The 21,048-nt window shown below is 41.6% G+C and overlaps 1 protein-coding gene across 3 annotated transcripts in view; it reads right to left on the minus strand.

The window, feature by feature from the left end:
* snx29 (sorting nexin 29) overlaps positions 1-21,048 on the minus strand; it is a 113,928-nt gene that overhangs the window by 76,070 nt on the left and 16,810 nt on the right. For all 3 annotated transcript variants that reach the window (XR_006841969.1, XM_046376192.1, XM_046376191.1), the window contains exon 14: positions 10,555-10,640. Coding sequence is in view for 2 of the 3 variants with exons in the window: in XM_046376192.1 (XP_046232148.1) it covers positions 10,555-10,640 (86 nt within the window). In the remaining variant the exon portion in view is untranslated. The remainder of the gene's footprint in view (positions 1-10,554; positions 10,641-21,048) is intronic.

The raw sequence follows: 21,048 nt of genomic DNA on the forward strand, positions 1-21,048 counted from the left end.
TAGTGTCAAAGGTGCTGATGCAGAATACCTGTGCAGCAGACAAACCACTCTCAGACTCTTCATTGGTATTCTGGATCTTATGTGGTACAGCTGGTTGGATAGACCAGGTAAAGCCCTATGTACCGTCCCAGAGGAGGAAAAAGAAATGAGAACAAGAATGGCAAAGGCCTTTAGAGAGCTCTCCTTATCCTCTGCACAGGTGTTGGACTGATACGAAAGAGCTCTCTGGAGTGAAGACGAGAATATCTGTCAGGAAGTGGTTGGAATAAGAAGTTCTGCAGCATCTCATCATTTTCTCAGTCACTACGCTCATCCGTCTCCACCCTCTGTCCCCTGCCTAGTGTTGTCAAGAACAGGGACGCATAAAACTTGGATGCTGTTGGAAAAGACTGAATTCAGTATCTAATTCTATGCACTTCTTCTTTTGCTGAATGCATTCTGCAAGCTCATTTTAATTCAGTATCACGCTGGGTAGAAACTTTAGAAGGAAACTTTCACTTTTCATGAAAGGACATACTGTATAAATCATAACAACTGTTGTGCATGGAAGAGAGGACATATTTGTGGAGACAGAGTCTATATTTCAAGCCTCTAGGTGAGCATTCGCCATGGCATCTGAGACATTCGACACATCTATGAACTGGCAACAGGAGACGCACTAAGTGGAGCTTGTCATAACATTTTATTACCTGTGAATACTGACACAAAATATTTCCACCCCATTAATCAACAAGTGCACGCAGTAGCAGTTATGTCCTAGAAGTGATAAGACGTCTGTCCCTTTACAATAATGAATATTCAGGAGGATCCACCATCATGTTTAGTTTGTATTCCACTCACAAGTTGGAAGCTTTTTAGTCAAGCTCAATAATGTTTCCCGTTAGATCTTACTTCACATTCATGTCATTTCAACACCTGCAGAGTCCAGGAACCAGCAGGTCCTCCAAAACTGCTTGCGCGGCTGTGGGAACTGAATACAAAAACTCAGTTCAACTTTAAGATTTTCAAAGTGCTATTAAGGTTTTTCTCAAAGGACTTCACTGCAACTTTCATGTCCATCTGTGCTCCTCAACCTCTTTTAACTGACTAAAAACCCACTTCTTACCTACTTTTTGTTCCTTTACACTCATTCACATACAGGCACATCTCACCCCCCCACTCACCTGTACCTCTCCTCTTAAACCTCCAGATCTGTGAAGAAGCAGAGAGCGGTGCTCCCCGGCACATAAGATGCAGGATTAATTTGTTTATAGAGCTGGGCTGTTATCACATAGCGCATTACCAAGCTACACTCAGACATTAGTCAAACACACACATACATACACACACAAATACATGGAGTGGGGGTGCGGGGTTGGTGCGAGGAGATGGGGTGAAATGTGCTCTGAGGCAGAGATAAAGAGATAGAGATTTGCTGGTTTGCTGGTGGCACTTATTCAGGAGAGGGCTGCGGCGGCTTCTCAAAGGCTCCATGGGGTTTGAAATGAAAAGGCTCCAAACGAGCGTGGATAGTTATCTGTGTAAGACTCTAAATATTCATATCCAAATCCCAGCGGTGCTCCAAAAAAGAAAAATAAAACTCATAATCAAGGCGAGACATATCACTCAAAACAGATTACTCCCACATGTTTGGGGACTCAATCTGAAAGTTGACAAGAAGAATGACTCCTTTGTGTGGTGAGGCATCCTTGGGTTCCTTGAAAGGCACTCCAAACTAAATTTATTATTATTATTCTTGCAAGAATGCTGGCGAGTAGAATAAATTGGAATGTCTGTCTCCATTCGGCTCTTATTTTCTGCCATTTTCTTAGCGCTTACTGTAGTCTTAGAACATAAACCTGCTCTGGTCGTAATAATTTGTCATGGTATTGTGGGTTTGACCATTGCAGTAGCTGTACTGTCTGCTTGTAATCTCACTGATCAAAGAACAGAAGCTCATCTGTCTGTGTTCAATGAAAATTACTCTGGAAAAGAACAGGAGGATTAGTAAGATACTCATTCTCAAAGTCAGCATTATTTTCCTTGTTCCTGCAAATTGATTTTAAGCATTATTTACATCACCGCACAATGACCTCCCTTTGATTTTGCAGGGACTGCTGCTCTCCAAAGAACAGAGCAAATAAGAATTCAAACAGCCTCTATGGATAGTAATGACTGGTCTCAGCAATTTGACTTTCCATGAAAATTTGGCACAGATATTCATGTTTACCACAGCATGAATCTCAAAAGAAGGGAACCCTTGACTTTCACCATATAGTCAAATTTAAATTTTGTCCAGCATGTTGGTTTATGATCCAAATACCTACAAAATTATTCATCCTCAGCTGTACTTTGCGTTTAATGCCAGTTAGTAAACGCTAGCATGCTAACATGCTAAATTAAGATGGCAAACTTTGCAAACATTTTACCTGCTAAACATCAGCATGTTTTAGCGTCTCATTTGCAGACTTTGAAATAGCATTAATGTCAATGATTTGGCAGTTCTTCTGCTAACATCAGAAGAAAAAAGTACTATTTTTAATGAAATGTAAAAGTAACCTTTAGGAGAGAGAAGAAGACTGACTGCATCACAACAACAAAGGTTCTATACTTATTGAGTAAGGCAGCTGTTTTGACAGGCATCTAATTATTAAATTGATCATGAGAGAAGATGTGTCACCATCTGTCAAACTGACAGTGAATGACTGATCACACTATACTTTCACTTCATGGTAATTAATGAGAGGAGCAAATTGCAAAGCCAAAAAAAAAAGAAAAAACAGAAAACTTTGTGAAAAGCAGAGTCAGTACCTGTAGTGTATTTGAAGGTGTTTAGCTGACGCTGGTATTTTCCACCTGGCATCAAATTGTGGAAATGAAACAAAAAAGAAACATTTAACAGGAATTCAAATGATGTCAGCTGCCTCAAGTCATAAAGATCAAAATAACCAACCGCATTCAAATGGATTTATTCAGACCCTGCTTCTGAAGACTGGGCAACATCTGCTGATGCTATTTCAAATTCAACACGTGAACACATTTAAGTGAAAGCAACAAATTACATTGTGCTGCTTCTTCCGATCGGGAAAAACCAACAGGCAACGCTTGAACATCACGCATCGAATATCACAAATACAATCAACCGCTGTGCTCTGAGACACGTCTGATTCACAGTAAATTCAGTTATGTTCAATCAGCCTAATGAAGATGAGAACAAAAGAAAAGGACACACTAAAGGTGGGGGAAAAAAACAAAACTTTCCTGTAAATAAAATGTTCGTGTCCAACCAAAATGTTTACTAGTATGAGGCGACTAAGAGGGCAAAGGACATCAGAGACAGATGCTCCAACAATTTCATTATCAGCTCTGTGTGTGGGACGCCACGTAGGCTGGCTGTCGCAGAGCACCAATCAGCTCTGATTAATGTCATCCTCGGTTCAACCAAGCCAATGATATCATTGTTACTAAAGTATGCTTGCACGCCAAGCCTCCACCTCCTACCCAGCATGTATTGCAACAACAGTGAAAGGTACTGCCGCAGGTATCCGACATACAGCTGCCGTTTGTCATTAAAAAAAAACAAAAAAAAAACACACACATACACAGACGCTCAACCTCAAACTCTCCTTCTGTTCTTAGTGATGCATGCACCTGAACATCACGCCACTTTGCAGCTCCTCCATGCGCTGCCAAAGCAAAAACGTGTCAAAGTTAAACAACAGCCGGTGTAACAAGTAGCCGTCGTGCTGTCCCTATGTCCTCGACATCTGCTCTCTTCGCAGCAAGGACCACTGAGTCCCCTCGCCTCGCCTGGACTAAATACAAAAGTAAGTCAGTGTGGTGTTAACACCAGGCAGAAGCAGTCATGCAGTAAAAGAGTGGCAGGTCTGCTAATACAGCACCAGCTCCTACACTGGCAGGCAGGTGGGCGAGCTGGGACCAGATCTAATCACTCCCAAGATAGAGGAGGGAGGCAAACGTGGAGAAGACGAAGAGGAGTTGCTGAAAAGAAAGATGCTGGGCTTGTTTAACAGCAGTGCATTCCCGCAAAACGCACCCCGACTCACACACGTGTAAACCAACTAGCAGAGACTTTGTGCACCAAGTACAGCAATCACCAAGAGGCATGTGTGTCTTAATGTGTGTGTGAATTCAAAAATACCCCGAGGCAAAAGAGGAGGTGAATCTCTAGATGCATCACCTGCGGGCTTCCTGCTCAGTCTGTCTCCTCTCTCTTCATAGGCGCTCTCTCTTTACTTAATCCAGTCTCAGAGACAGACACACAGACACTCCATTACAAAGCTTCAAGAGGATTGAATGAGCACAAATATTAGAACTGTCCTCCTTAAACTGAGTTGCTCTGAGTCGCCTGAAAGCTTCAAAATCCCTCTGTGCCTCAGTAAGCTCTTTGCTGATCCCTTTTGAAGATGATTTGATAGTTGAAACAAGTAAAAGATCTTAGCATTCTCTTAGATTCACCTGTTCGGACTCTTAGTTCATGTTTAGCGCAGATTTCAACATGGCAAAGCTACTTATTAAATGACTTGGACTTGCAAACTCAGACTCGCAGTCTCGTTTTTGATTAAAATACAGGCAATTAGAAACAAACCTTTCGGCAAATTTCTTCAGCTACAGCTAATAAATCTAACTGAAAATTCACATCTTTTATTGTTTTTATGCCTTTCAGTAAGGCAGGTTTTAAAAACGTATTATCATTTTTATTACAAGATAATCACCACTCATCTACTTGTGGCGGAGCCGTCCTGTGATTATATGATCCCACCTTGCCATTAATTTACTGTAAAAAAACTGTAATTTTAATTTAAAAAGTTACTGAAGTTTTTAGTTTTAGAGCTACAATGGAATACATTTAACTGCAAAAAAGAAAAAAAAACTGACACTGATTGCAAACACATTACCCAGCACTCCCTGTTGTTTGTTCTAGATGAAGTTTCTTAAGCTGCCACTCTTTTTCTGTCACTGATCATCGGTGGTCTTTCTGTCAAACCACTTATTTTACTTGTTCGCTTAAGCTGCAGAAAAAACAAGACCACAGATTCTGTCACTGCTGTGTTACATCATTAGTGCAGTGGCTTCCAAAGTGGATGCATCATCCTATTAAAAACCCTTTAAAATATGCAGCGGCTAATGACATGACAGCTCACGGTTGGCCAGGTGTCACAGTAATAGTTTCTGGCTAATGAGTTTTCCAGATAAATAACAGCCAATGAAAGACTATCAGAGCAAGTGATGGAAAGTGATGGAAAGATCTGTAAATCAAGCTCAAACACATGCTGATACCACTTGATTTTTACTGTATATTTGGATTTATATTTTTAATTTGTGACATTTTTTTTAACAGTTGACAGTGCAGATAACCAAACAATATAATGTTTGCATTATCAAACGCTGTGATAAAATGGAAGCAAGTCAAACAAATATTAAGATCTTGTTTCCTGAGAGGAACAACAAATGCATCAGATGGGAATCTACAGCCCTGCTGAAGTGCTTTCCCTCCTCTGCCGCTCTTTTCCATATTTATCTCTGGGAAAGGCGGACGTGATGACACCCAGCAGGCTCTGGCATTCAGTGGGATGATTAAAATGTTCATTAACACTGATTCGTCCAGGTGATGAAATCTGTCACACACCCCTGCTGCGTCCACATGGAAACGCCTGAGAGATATGACGACGCAGGTGCATAAATCGGGCGGTGACCACCTGGCCCCACCTGTGACAAACAATATGCGCTATATCACCTCTCTTCTGCCAGGTAAATAAACAATGTGTGTTGAATTAATTGTCACATATATACACACAAACGGACCACCCTCTGCTGAAATAAATGAAAGTCCCTCACACCTCAGAGCTGGTAAACATGCCCAATCTGCTGGATTAAGACCAGAGAGGCTGTGAGGTGTTGCCCAGCTTCTCTTGTTATGATCTGAGGCTACAGATAAACGTGTGGGCACAATTAATCTCAATTCACGTAGAGAATGACTCACCATTTGCTCTTTTACTGTCGGCCTACTGGGATGTAAATAACTTTATAACATAAACCACTTACACACCAGTTACAACAGTTTTGTGTCCACCTACAGCCGCTAACGCACAGTTTAATTTAGTCTTCACACACACGTCCATACACACCGCGTCTCACCTACACTCACTCAAAGGGAAGTGGGACTCGCCCGCAGGACAATTAACACTAATGCAGCACATCAAGGTGCACACATATGCACATTTGCCCTGACGAAACACATACCTACACACATTTGCTTAATAATGACCCCCTCTCGACACTGTGGCCTGCTTTTCTCACATTAACCCCCAAACAAACTCAGCTACTCGCTAGTTAACAAGTAATGAAAATCCACCTCCATAATGACACACACACACACCATATTGTTGGTTTAACAACAGAAAACAGTAGAGCTACACACAACCCAAGTTTTTATTAAACTAACACACCTTCACACTTTAATACATGCGCAAAGCAGGCTTGTGCACAGCAAAAAACACAAACACACACAACTGAAACGTCACAGCAGGATGCCTGACCTCCCCAAGGCCCTACAAGGGCGAGGCCGAGCACACAGAGGGACAATAAATGCAGATCTATGTGTGTAATGAATAAGTTACACACTCCTATTAGGGCAGGCAGCGGTGACAAATGCCTCTCATTCACTCATTAGGCCACTGGCTGTCGGAGAGAGCAGGAGAGACTGAAGCGCAGCAAGGGAAGCTTATTGGGTTTTAAACGGCCGTGTAATCCATTTCCTTATTGGAGATGAATAAGCTGCTGTCCGTGGGTTTATTTATGGAAGAATTAAACATGTACGCAGTGACAGGCAAAAAGCAGAATGAATCAAAGAGCAGGTCTGGCCACTGTTCACATCTAATTCTGATGGGGGAAACACAAGAGAGGGAGAGAGAGGCAGAAACATCAACAGAAGGGGTTATTTACATATAAAGAATTAAAAAAAACGGAGAAAATATAAGAAATAGCAGGGCTTCGAAAACATATGTGCAAAAGACAAACTGCTTCTACAAAATAAGAGCATTCATGTAATGAAATAATGGAGAGCATAGATTTTTAAAAAAAGAGGTGGAGGAAATAGAACTATCACAGAGCTGTTGACAAGAAAATGGAAGAGAGGGAATTCCATCTCGGCAGACTAACAGCCCTCTGACCCTTTATCGATCTCCTCGAGTGTCCTTGGCATGCCCAGCCAGCACTTGACAGGTTAAAAACTCCTGATAGCTATCCCAGCCTTTTTTATATACAGCCCATGCAGCAATTAGCTGTCCCAAGGGGGGAGGAGGTGAAACCCATCTCCCCTTGTTCGGTGACTATCTCCCTTTGGGAATCAATCCCCCGGGTGAAGCAATCAGTCAAACACAAGCCGGTCAACCAGCCAGCCGTTAAACCTCCTCCTGGGAGAACGAAACGTCTTGAAACATTATCTCCTAAGAGACAGAGCGCTTCCACTGAGGATGAGACAGCACAGTTTCTCTAAGAAAACAAATTCTTATCCAGTCAGTGCCCTTGTTTCTAATGCCGAACCTCTATCACTGACAAAGCCCTCTACCAAGTCACACCGGCCTGTGTTTCTCACACACTCACCTCACTTCTCTCCTCTGGCGTTCAGCCAATGGATTCTTTTAATGACATATGCACATGCAAGTACACGTATACACACACACACCTCATCAGAGCACTTAAACACTCAGCTCACCTTGATCGTACATAAATTGGAGTAACGCTAATGTGATATGCTTAGTATAAGAGCATCCTGTCCTCTACTATGGCGACGCTTTTCAAACAGGATTCAAACACGCAGCACACGTTTGCACAGTATTGTGATTCACATTCATAAGAAGAACACAGTAACTCAAACGTACTGTTCTCTCACATACACATACACATACACATACGTATAGTCAGAGAGGGGAAACCCCCCCAAACAAACAGAGATAGAAGGCATCACGCAGGAAAGAATAATTATCACTCCTCTGAAACAGGAGAAAGGGGAACCGTCTTTTGTGGGATGTCAGTGGGGCTGACAGCGCCTGAGGAGCACTCGAGAGATCACGTCTGCAGCACAATCATTAGACAGGAGGGGTTTCAAAAAGGTGCCGCACTGATCACGGGGAAGCACGCTGACAGCACATGAAGAAGGCGCACTTGTGCTTCAATTCATCCTTTTTTTTTTTTTTTTTTTTTTTGCCCCCACCATTTTTGCTCCCCCTAAACTGCTCAAACATTATTCCTCCTCCTCTGCTCCCAACACACACACACACCAATACCAGCAAACTGTGGTAGTCAACATCAAAGTATGATGGAACGAGGCACATCATTAGCAGGAGAAGACAGAGGCGAGGGAGGATGAAATCATTTAGACGCCGCTGTGGAGAGGGAATTACTACGCCTGTCGGGATGAGGGGAGCGAGGACGGAAAAAAAAAAGAGGCAAAGACAAGAGGGATGAAGGAGGGGTGAAAAGGAGAGAGAAAGGGTACAAATGACAAGAGAATGAAAAGTCAACATGAGCAAGAAAGATAATGAGTGGCGGCAAAACAAGAAGGGCAAAAAAAAAAAAAAAACACTAGGAGAGCGGCAAACTAGAGATGAGAGAGAAGAATGGAGGCTTGATGACAAACCGGAACAGGTTTGTCAAGACAATGCAGTTGAGCTGGGTGATGGCTATTTCCTGATAATACGAGTGTCTTTTCATGTGGAAGGGAAATCACCGCCGCTCCCTCCAATCATCTCCCATCGTCAGTGTTCTTCCCCACCGTGCTCTCCGGTGTCAGCAGGCCAGGCGGCCATGTTTGACAAGCTGAACACGGTAATTGGCAGAAAGCAGAAGGATGAAATGTGAAATCCGTTGTGATGTTTTAAACATGACGAGGCTGCAGGCCGGAGTCTCACAGATCTGTCCTGATTTAACAAGTGAGATATGTCGAAGCACCTGACACTATTTGACTGTTTGAACAGAAAGCAACCTTTATCTTTTCTTCTATAAAGATATCCTAAATGTTTTTATAGCCAGTGGATGATCCAGCTTTCGAAAGTGTTCTGAGGACAAACAGAGATCAGAGATCGGTTGGTAGTTGTTTCACGTTAAAGGTAAAGTCCAATTTCACACAGTTTAGATCTTTTTTTGGCTGTTGCCGGCCATCATTTTTAACATCAAGAACAACACCGTACTGACTGTTAATTGCTTGGATCAGGGAACAAATGGACAAACACAAACAATCACATTATCTGACTAGTTTTAAACAAAAACTCTACCTTTCACAAACTTAATTTGGAAGATAAAACAACAGCGAATAGTATTAGCCGAACTATCTGTGTTATACCAGTCCGGTTGGGTGATGTTAGAGTACCTCTTGGGCAGTAATTTGATTCCTTTTAACAGTCATAAATAGTGTATCAGACTACAACTTAAATACCAATAATGACATTAAAATTGCTAATCCCAGTAATGCCATGTTACGCCCTTGTTATTTTGTGGGTCGTTTTGTTTGCATTTACTGGGAGACTGATGGAGGGAACCATTTCTCCTCTCCATACATAAGGAGAAGCTTCTAACAAAAGAGAAACTGGAATGGGTTGAGCTATGACAGCAAAGGATTTTAATTAATCCTTATTTGAGTTGAGTAGAGTTGACTTTGTGACCTCAGACCAGGACAGACAGATCCATTACCAAATAACACTAATCATAAAACTATTTTATAAGAAAGGAGATATTTAAAAAACAAAGTCGCCCAGACTTACATCACAGAAAAACATTCACAGGCAGTTTTGATCTACTGTAATCTAAAACTGCAGCGAATGTTTCCATCTTTTTTAAATCACAGATAGAAATGATTACTTTTTTTTTTCTTCTCACCCATATGAATAAATAAATAACTGAGAAAACAATAACTAAAATCCATGATGGGTTCACATTGCATTATTAAAACTTGGACTAAGACTTATAGAACCATGTAGCTGTTTGTTCTCATGGCTCCTTAAAAAAAAAAAAAAATCATTAACTGGATATTACAAAGTTCTACACATCTCTTTCCCTCTCTGTCCCACAAGAACACACAATCAAACTCACAAACACATAAAACCTTCAGGGCGTCACGGATAACAACTCTCTGTCTGTCCCCCAAAATGCAATCAGCCATTATGTGGCCCTCTATAATCTGCCGTATTCATTTTATTTGCCTTTGATACAGCAGGAGTTTATCTCACTGGAAACAAAGTCAAACTTATCAAATCTATCCAAAAACAAACAACAAAAAGGACAAGTCAGAAAGACGGAGGACTGAGAGGCTCGCTCACAGTTTGATGGGGCTTCACGCTGTAAAAGACAGGTCAGTCCTCTGAGCCCCAGAGAAACGCATCAGAGGTGATCTGGGATGTGGATGGAAACTGATGACCTTATTTTTCTGTGCGTGCGTCTATGAGCATTTATGTTTGAGAGCAAAATAGATGGACTGGGACACAGATATGAAATCTAATTTCAGGTCATAATGATGCAGTGTGTGTGTGTGTGTGTGTGTGTGTGTGTGTTGTTTACCATCATTGCCCTGGCTCCCCTCTCTCTTCAGCATCTGTACCGCCCCCACATACTTCTTCAACTGGACCTTCAGGACCTCATTCTCCCTGCACAAACAGACACACACACAGCTTATAACCTCAGAAGACCAACAGTCAGGAACTGCAATACAGTGCACGCAAGCATTTCAGACTTTTTAATGTCAAACATCCCTGCTGTAATTCATACGAGACCCGATTAGACTTGTGCATTTAGACAACATGATCACCAGCTGACTGTGGTTGTCACAGTAAAGATGTTCCCATGCACAAAGTGACAGAGGGTACATTTTCTGTCCAACAACTCTGGGAGCTGCACCAAGCCAGTAACAGGAAGCTGTTTACTCTGTTTTTTGACAGCATGTGCTAGAGGGAGACGGTGCGAAACTTGGGGTGACATCTTGTCACCTGAGGAAGGATGAAAATAAAAACATTTGAAATCTAATCCAGGTGGTCAGACTGAGATATTTACAGAGATGTGACTTGCCTCACATTTCAACAGCAGTCAGTGGCAGTCAAGCCACTAACAGGAGGCTTTACATCAGATTTGAACATGAACGTTTGTTGCTGTCATCAGATGTTCTGAGCAAAAGACAGAAACCTCAGGTAGGAAAGCACTAAAGATGAATTGAGGATCAGATCATGAATACCAGCTGTGCAAATGGACTGATTTGGACATGCATTTTCAAAATAATGAACTCCTGTACGTGAATCTAAACAGTAAGCAAACAGGTGGCAGGCACTTTGGGTGGTTCATATATTGAACTGGAATGTTATCAACAATGTGTTTTGTGGACTCGCACGTCAAGCTGGCTGATTGGTTGAATCGCAGTGAACAGTGTCAATAACAGTGTCTTCCCACTTTTTGGCAATAGTTTGGGGAAGGTTTCTGTTTGAAAGAGAAGCCCCTCTCAAGCCCACTGGTTCCGTCAACAATAACAAATGATGGCCCTGACCTCAACCTCATCCAACAAATTTGCAATAAACTTTAAACACCGGCTGTGAGCCACGCTTCATCAGCCAACATTAGCGACAAACCTCATTAAATGCCTTTGTGGCTTGAAGGGAGCAAATTCCTGCAACCAGGTTCCTAATTATTGATGAAATCCCCAGAAAACAGGACACTATTAGAGCAGCAGATTAATGCTCGTGGTTTAGGGATTAGATGTTTATCAATCGCAAACAGTTGTGATGTTAAGGTGTCACCTTATCAGATGAATTATTTGTCACTTTCATCAGGCTAAAACTTTGACAAAAGAAAAGTCAGATCAAAATGTCTCTGCCATTCCAAAACTAGGGTAAATATAGTTGTTAGTTTGCAGAAAGTCCACAGACACAACATATCAAAATGAGTTAAGATAACTGAACCCAGAAAGCAGCCGGGAAATTAAATTAACAATATAAATTCATATCAGAAGAAATAAAAGGGAGGGAAAAATTGCACATCGCAACATCTTGAAAACTGCAATAAAGTGCAGCACTGTCGACTCTCAAACAAACAAATCACAAAATAAAAGACTTTATCGACTGCATAATGCCCATATCAAAATCTGCAAAGACAAAGTCCCCTCTACATCCCCTTCCATGCAAATAAAAAAGGCAGCACTGTGCGTTCTTTAGAAGACGCAGGTTAATGTTATTTGGGTCAGAATTATGGTAAGCTACAGTCTTAGATTAGCACGGCTAAGAGGAGTGGTGGTGGCGGTGGCATGTGTGTGTGTGTGTGTGTCTGAAAGCGGATGAGGAAGCAGACACAAAGTCACAGCGATAAAGAAGTGAGAGACAGAAGCAGTCTCTTTACAAGCCATAGCCGGTTGAACATCATCGACTTTGGGGAGGAAATCAATCAGAGTTGGAGTGTGGCTTTATACCCCAGGTGGTTAAATTTAACAGTCTTTGTCTTGCTTCACCGCCGTCCTGCCACCCCTCATTCTCCACGGATGATTTTTGGTGCCCTGCTTATCAGTCCTCATTCCCCCCCAACAAAAGAGGCGTCTGCCGGGAGACCTCCTCAGTCCACAGGACGGGCTCTCAGAGGAGCCGTCCACGTCGTTGTTATCAGAACCACCCGCGGCCCAGACGCCGTTCCAGCCTGATTAAATTATAGCTGATAGACGCCGCTCGCCGTAAATGTGTGCTTGGGTACGGGCTCTGGGTGATACAGACATTCAAATGGGTCTCATTTTACTGAGAATGAGTTTTGTGTCTGTTGTTACACCAGCAGGCAACGTGAGTGATATTTGACACTCAGGTGGTAAAAAAAAAAAAGTACTTTTAGCAATTCTAGAGCTTAATGCCTCAGTTTCTGTCTGTCTTGTTTGTTCTTTTCAGTCTCACTAAGACAGAGATGATACATGTGTCCACTTTGTACACAGACTTCTGATGTTAGTTGACCTTTCAAAGACAATATTAAAACTGTACTAATCGATATTTTTATATTAAGCACAGATAAAATGATGTGTGAAATAACGTGAAAAAGGCATCAGAGCCATAACCCATGAGAATTATCACCTTACTTTGCTCCATGGAGCTTGAGTTTCTCATGAGTTTACCAAATAACAATTTGAAAAAGGAGCTGCAATAAACTTAAATGTCATGTGTTTTTAACTGCATGCTGAGACTGAACTTAGTGCCCTGTCAATCTCAATGAAGATAACTTAAGAAGAAACAGCACCAATTGAGAGGATTATAGTCAAAAAAGTCAAGAAGTATCCCACCATCAAACAGCACACTGACAAATCTGTAGGCTGTAAGGGAACATGAGAGGAAAAAAAAGCTTCTGGAGCGTATGGAAAATTATCTGGTGCCCCCCAGAAACTCTCCTGTAGGTACAACGAAGTTTCCAGTGATCACAAGAAAGTTTTACATGCACACAAGATATATGGTGCACACAGGAAACCACTCAGTGCATCACGACCTGCTTTGTTTTTGTGTCAAAATTCCACTGCCAGTGGCCTGGGCTGTATTACACCTATATCTACCTACATTCACTTTGCTCGCAAGTCTTCACCATTGTACTACTCTAAACAACATTTAAAACCATCGGCATAATCACAGCAGGATGATGGAGGGTCATGTCTTCTACAATACACAAAACATGAAACTTTGTAATTGACACAATATCAGACAAGAACACAAAGGGCTATAAAAAAAAGAAAACAAAATAAAAGCTGGTTTGTTTCATGCAGTGTTGAGAGTTAAATGGACTTTGAAAGGCGCTGGATATGTATCACAGAGGCTTTGAATGTCCTGTTGGTCCTCTGCTGCTGCTGCTGCTTCAGCCTGGCCCGGCACAGTTCTGGTGCTCAGAGCTGGTATTTTAACGTAACTGAGCGCGGCTTAACATGGAACGAGTGGGATAATATGGTGCCGCACATATCACAAGATGGTCAGCAGGAGCAAGCAGGGTGCATGGACCAGGTGGGAGCACACAGAATCCCACATGACCACTTGGGAAGAACCAGCGCGAATTAAGTTTCCCATCCAGTCTGTGTATGACATCCTCCCAAGTCCAGCAAACCTGCATTGTCTGGGCACGGCAGATACTCCAGGTGTATTCAAGAACGGTGCCGCATATATCAAGACACATACTACAGTCCTTGGATGTAGCTATTATAAGATCTGTGAAGTTATTTTTGCAGTCAGGAGAGTAGTCTTCAGTGCTTTTCTCCACCTCTCAGCACAGAGAGTGATTCATAAAGAAAAATGCAGAGAGCACAAGAAACCTCAGGTTGTGGCTTCTGTCAGCAGCACAGCAGGGGACTCATTTATGAAACGGACCTCAATTTTGACCTAAAATATTAGTGCAATATTCCCAGAGTCTTACTTTGACGTGAAAATGATGCAAAGTTTAGACTTAAGGTAAGTGGTTTTCTGCCGGTTGGGTCGAGGTATTGTAGTCTGGGATGCATGTGACTGTGGTGACCTTTGCGTGAGCTTTATGACAAATGTGATAGAAGTGATCAAGCCACAGTTTCCTTTCTGACCCGTTATTCACTGCAGCGGCAACACACTGCCAACCACAATTAGTCTACTGATTAATATACATCGCCTGGCATAAGTCTCCTGATTTGAGATCTGATAGGTGACAGATGTGTGAGTTACACATGGGATTCTTCAATTCTGTTTAAGTTGTTTATGCTCAGCGTCCTTCGTGAACTGAATGTAAGCACATTTTTGGAAATGATCTTCAAATGTTCAAGTATAAATCAAACAACATTTTTATAAACAATTAATCAATTCAATATTTCCTCTGAGTTAACACCTCACATTAAGCATCACACAGCAACTGAAACAATAAGTCAATAAGTTCTTCTTTAGACATGTGGCACAGCAGCTGTAGCTTTGGTCAGCAATTGATTTTCTGTGTTCTGCAACCCATCTCAACAGGTCAGCTGTCTCACACAGATTCAAGGATTTTATGGTGGAATTCTTTGTAATCAAGCAGCCCTTGTGAATTAATCTTGAGCTCCATCAGAGTTATCAGGACATATTTATTTTAAGCAGGTTAAGGTACCAAAATAAGCCTACCACCTCATACCCACTCAGTCCTCACCAATACCTGACTGAAGATTTTGTCCTAAATTAAAATTAAGGTCTAAAGTCTAAGTTTGTTTCAATGTAAGGGATACACATGTTTTGATCAGGTAATTACATTTATTTATCATCATATACAAACATATACTATCTGGCGAAGAACGTGGGTTTAGATGGATGTAGGCTACACAAAATGCAAGGAGAATGGATTACATGTCAGAGAAGAAGAGCAAAGTGTGTTTTGTCTAAGATAAGCACGAGAAGCTTTCTCAGGCTCTGCAGGTGATCAGAGCGGAGCATTTACAATCTACGCAGCCAGATGGCTCCCAACCAAAAAGGAGCAAAAAGGAAATAAGATACTGAACTGACCTTAGTCGGGTGCCCGGACACACCATTCGCTAGCTGGACGTGTAAATAAGGGGTTTTGTGTTTTTGGCGTGTTTACAGCCAGTTCTGCCCTCCCCACAAGAGACAAAAAATTGTACTGCAGGTTTAAGACAGAAGTACAGACTTGTACAGAAGTCCCCACACAGCAGGAAAAGCACAGGTGTAACTAACAACATCAATGATGTCTCCATACCAGGACACCTGAACTGCCTCACCTCGTTAGTGTTATTAATCACGTGTGCTTTTCCTGCTGGGACATGTCAAAATGCCTGCACCCATAAAAGGTCAATTAGAATTAGTCTTGCTATATTTGCTGGATTAATAATATATTAATATTAGATGTACATGTATTTGTACTTGAACTGCATTAGTTGTGGGTGCTCTGTACGTACTTGCCTGTAATTTGGAATTTTGAGTCTAATTACTCTTATGTTGTGTTGTTCTTTTATTCTTATCATTTCAAACATTTTAACCATTTCATTTCTTTTTTTTTTGATCTGCAGTTATTATGATTATTATTATCATGTCTATTAGTCTAGTACTCATGTCTATATTTGGGTAATTATATATTTTTAGAACATCATCATATTATGAAAGTACTTTCCTTTCACTTCAAATGCTGGAGGATTTCTATTACCCCATAGCACATGAACATTTGATGCAACATGTCACCAAACTCCCAACTGGTGCTGAGAGTCAAGTCAAAACTGGGCCATCAGTGCTGTCACTACCTGGGATCACCTGTTCCTTTTAACCTGCTCCATTAGTCTGTTTTTTGTTTTTTTGTTTTGTTTTGCTTTTTGGGTTTTTTTTTTTTTTCAAATTGCCTGCAATCCATTATGCACCTACATAATTATCTAATGGCACCACAATTCAAGGCGCTGTCAATAGAAAATAATTACCAAGAGCTCTTCAGTTATTCAAGAACAACGTGGTTTGTTCAGAGAATTGTTTATCCACAGCACATTTTCTCTGAAATAAATGATTCTCTGAACAAACAATGCTTTAGGTGTTAGGCCTGTGTTGAAATAGAATTTCTTTTCAACAGCCTGATAATGAACACATTTTTATTGAATTATTGATCACTCTCTCATTCAACTGAAATGTTTTGCATCATTTCATCAAGACAGACAACGCAGCTCAATATGAAAAACAAAAATGTCACCTTGTGAAATATACTGCATCGACTTCAGCCTTGTTAGGCACTGAAGGGCTCATCAGTATTCAGGAATATCCACATGGCTTGTTCTTAAAAAGGTTGAGTTTTTAAGTACTGATTCCAATTGCAGATTTTCTCAAATGTTTCATAACATCAATCAATATTTGGTCACCGGAGACCTTCTTTCCTGGACTTTCTACTAGCTACAGTAAAAAACAGATCTTACATTGGAGTAGCTCCAGCCTTGCATGGAGACATATTCATGTTGCCAGTGTACCACCTGATGTAAGAAAAGATGCTCCAATACAATAACCAAAAGGTAACATAACTGTATCAAATGAAGTCTGAACAGAAAAGACCAATAGGAGCGGAGGTAAAAGGTCAGGGGCTCCCTCATGTCATTAGGCTTCACCCTGAATATCTGTACCAAATTTCATGGCAATTCACCCAGTGCTTGTTGTGAGTCTGGGCTATAGAGGCTTACTGTCAAACAGACCGCTGCACAAGCCGCTAGCACTCCTAATAAAAATATTAATTATTTTGTGGAGATGAAACGTTAGTTCTTCTTCTGTCTTATCTTGTCACTCATCTTGTAGTCTCTTAGATTTATCTCAGGAAACCCCGTGGTGGTGGTGGTGGTTCAGAGCCACAGGTTGAGAACCACAAACTGATTAAATGTCTCAACACTATTTCTATGTGCACCAAGCAGGTATGTGATTTGAACACTGAACTTCTCTACACCTATTAAAAACATCACTGATAGTATTTTTGGTTGTATACCCTGCTAAATTCTGCTTTATATATCTAAGAGAGTGAGTTCACACAATGTTTACGCAGCAACAGGGCATTTGAACAGTTGTATGCCATTTAATACCCATTTACAGTAAGCTGCGAGCTTGTATTTCTGTGCTGCAGTCACTTCCTCACCGCCTCTAGCAAGTCTATCATTGTAATCTCCGTTTAGTGGACAACGGTTATTCAGACCCACAGGACAGAAAATGAATGACTTTGACTCAACGGAGAGTCAAAGCTGCAGTTTCGACTCCCTGTTGATGCTTTCTAATTGAGAACAAGCCATTAAGTTGTTTGATGCTGTGCTTCTAGTGAAAACACTGGATCACAGGAAATGTGGAGCAACTCACCTGAAATGCTTAAAGTGTCTCTTCTACCACAAGGGACAGTAACGTTTAAAATGAGATTGTCGAAAGTTACGTCCTTGCTCGGCATTTCTGTTGCAAACTCTGCAACCTTTGTCCAGCTGATACGGGGCCAGCCACAAGACACTTTCACATTAAGGGCAATAGCCTGCCCCAGAAATATTGTTAGTGTGAATGTCTGCTCAGAGGATAAATCTATTAACACCACTGGTTGTTACAACTGCCGGAACGGATTTTCTTCTATGTGAGAAGCAAGTATGAAAGACTAACCGTGTTCTGTGATTGTTTAAATGTGCAACAGCCTGAGAGCCAGACCTCAAGAAATTAAAACCATTTTGAGTGGAAACAAAGGAGATGGTGAAACAGTTTGCATTTAAAAGGCAGAAACTCTGAATACATGCTGTGATGGAGCGAAGACTGTAAAGTTTGTGCATTTTAAATAAAGCAAATACTGACTAACTATTAGAAAGAGAGGAAGGATGTTGAATGTTCTCTTGAAAGATGAGCTAAAAAGTATCTCAAGAGGGAAGCTTAGACTTCAACCGCACACATTAATTACTTAAATTGAGACAAAAGGGTGATTGTTTTTTTTCCCTCTGTGTCTTGTATTCCCCCTGTATTCCTTTTTTATCGTGATGCTCGGTAGTCTTCTTAATGTGTAAGAAACAAAGCTAAATTGGCTGTTCTTCAGGTACGATGTGGTTGGAAGTAGTAAATGAGAGGCACAAAGATGCTTTCAGAGACAGACAGCCTAGTCGCTGAGCAATGCTCCTGAGTGCAATTTACCGCTCAGTCTCTGAGAAAAAGACAACAACAAAAAAAACTTCAAGAATACACTCTTGTGCCACACTTCCAAAGGCTCAATGCCCAGAACTGTATAAACACACACATACACATCCACACTCAGACACAACAAGGCTATGGGGTACAGGGCTAAGTTGTTAAAACTTCAGCACTGAAGGAAAAAGGACCCCCCTGGGTAGAGTGACATAATTGACTTCCCAGAGAAAGGAAACAGCGAGCCTAAACACTCCCAACAAGTAAACTAGGCAAACTTCACAGCCGCTCTCTCTGCCACTACTTAGATCAGCCATACCAGACAGCCTGGAGAAAAGACAGCAGCTCTGCCAGCTACAAAAAAGGCATCTGCTCCCATTTCTTTTGTGCACGCGTGTGTGTGTGTGTGCGTGCGTGCACACGTATGTTTCCGCCTGTCCAACCGCCCCCTCTCCCAGTGACGAGGTACCACTTCCTGGCCAGAGCCCACTCAACTGGCTGCCTTCCCATCTTTCTGCTGTGAGAGGCCCGCTTTCTGCTCTGCCAACGGACGTCTAAAAAGGGGGACAAGAAGTTGTGTAGTTGTGGGGAAAGAGAGTTTGCGTGTGTGTGTGTGTGTGTGTGCGTGTGTGTGCGCGAGTGTGTGTACCCTTGAGGGAACAAGTTTGAGGGTTAGACATTCAGAGCAAGGCCATTTTGGTTTTGGACATGTATTTTTAGAGCAACAGTTTTTTTTTAATGACTGCCTGTTTTCATTAAGCAGCAATAGTAACTAAATTAAAAGCACTGTGCATATAATGACATACAAAGCCAGATATTATGTGGGCTTTCGGTTATCAATAAGCACTTCAATTTAAACTTAAAGTAGTGCTCAATGAGCTGGGAAATACAGGCAATCAATAAAAGGTACCCTGTGGCTCTTTGTGGTAAATAAACAAAGTTATGTTAACAGTTCTCATAAAACATTTAAAAAGATCATTTTTGGAATATTTTAATCCTACATTATTAACATCCATGTTTCCTCACTATCAGCCTTCTTCCTTACATTTTGTTGGGTTATAACTGTGTTTTTGCAGTGCGCTACCACCAGCTGTCCATCAGCTCGAAAAAAGCAACCACTGGCATGAGTGTGTAATGTATCTCGCATGTGCCTGCCTCTGTGCTCACACACCGCACGTGTCCGCAAGGCACAAACAAAACTGACAGCCACTCATAGAAACATTGCTAATAGTTCTACCAATGAAAAAAACCTTTAAAAACCTTTAAATTGTGATTATTTTCTGTAATTTAAGATTCCATAGTAACATTAAACAAGACAGGTTTGTGCCAAGCATTATTAACTTATTTCAACAACAACAAAAATCAGATCAACCTATGCTGTTGTTGACATCCTCACGGGCTTATTTGTTTAAACAGTACATTTGTAGAAAAGTCAAAATGTAAGCAAGCTTCAGCGATTTTACAAATGTAACCAATTTATAACCACATTTTGAAGATCTTGCAGACTGACACAAACTGTTTGCTGCAGAATAACATGTAAAGTCTGACATGAAGAGGTGAGATTTCAAGTGACGAGGGCAGTCGGTGAGGTTCCCCTATGCTCGTTCGCCACCGAATGGCGAACGAGCATAGGGGAACATACCATAACATATCGGTACATACCTCATGTATGTTCGCCACCGAATGCGAACATACATGAGGTAAGTTACATGTGCGCTCGGATTTCTAAAGTCTGGGAGAGAGAGAGAGAGGATGTGGGCTGCTATGTGTCAATATGTGAGTAAGGGTCGCATATTTTCATGTTATATTTGGATGGATACGTGTGTGTGTGTGTGTGTGTGTGTGTGTGTGTGTGTGTGCGTGTGGGTGGGTGGCAGAGGATGAGCTAGTCGCCATAGATAGACTTCGGCTGACGTAGACTCTGTCAGAGGGTAGTGGGCTAAAATGAGCCGCTGCTCGCTTACTGAGTTACTCACACAAAACTCAGATATACAGCCAGGACCCTTACACACACACACACACACACACACACACACACACTTCCTCAGGTTTTGGTGCTGCTCATTGTTCAGTGTCAGATTTTATATCAAACTTACTGACTCCCAATTCACCCCTAGAGTCAATCCAAAGGAATTGTGGGAAACATAGCAACCAGTGCCAGTAGCCTCTTTCACTGAATGATGCTGACATCTTCCAGCCCTCATTCACTGGCTAGCTGCTCCTTCAGTGGTATTTATAGCCGCTATTGATCGAGACAGATTTGGCTGAGAAGGAAAAGCAGCACTTGAGATTTAGCAGCGGACTGGAGAATAGGCTTTGTGTGTGTGAGTGTGTGCGCACTTGCTTGTGTGGAAAAGCACAGTGTATGTCACATTCACCTGCAGGGAAAGTGAGATGTCATGCTTTTCCTGTTCCTCGTATATTCATTTTCTGTTTACCTCTTTGAAATGGTGGTGAACGG

Source organism: Scatophagus argus, chromosome 21 (assembly GCF_020382885.2).
Source record: "Scatophagus argus isolate fScaArg1 chromosome 21, fScaArg1.pri, whole genome shotgun sequence".
Classification (NCBI taxonomy): Eukaryota; Metazoa; Chordata; class Actinopteri; family Scatophagidae; genus Scatophagus; species Scatophagus argus.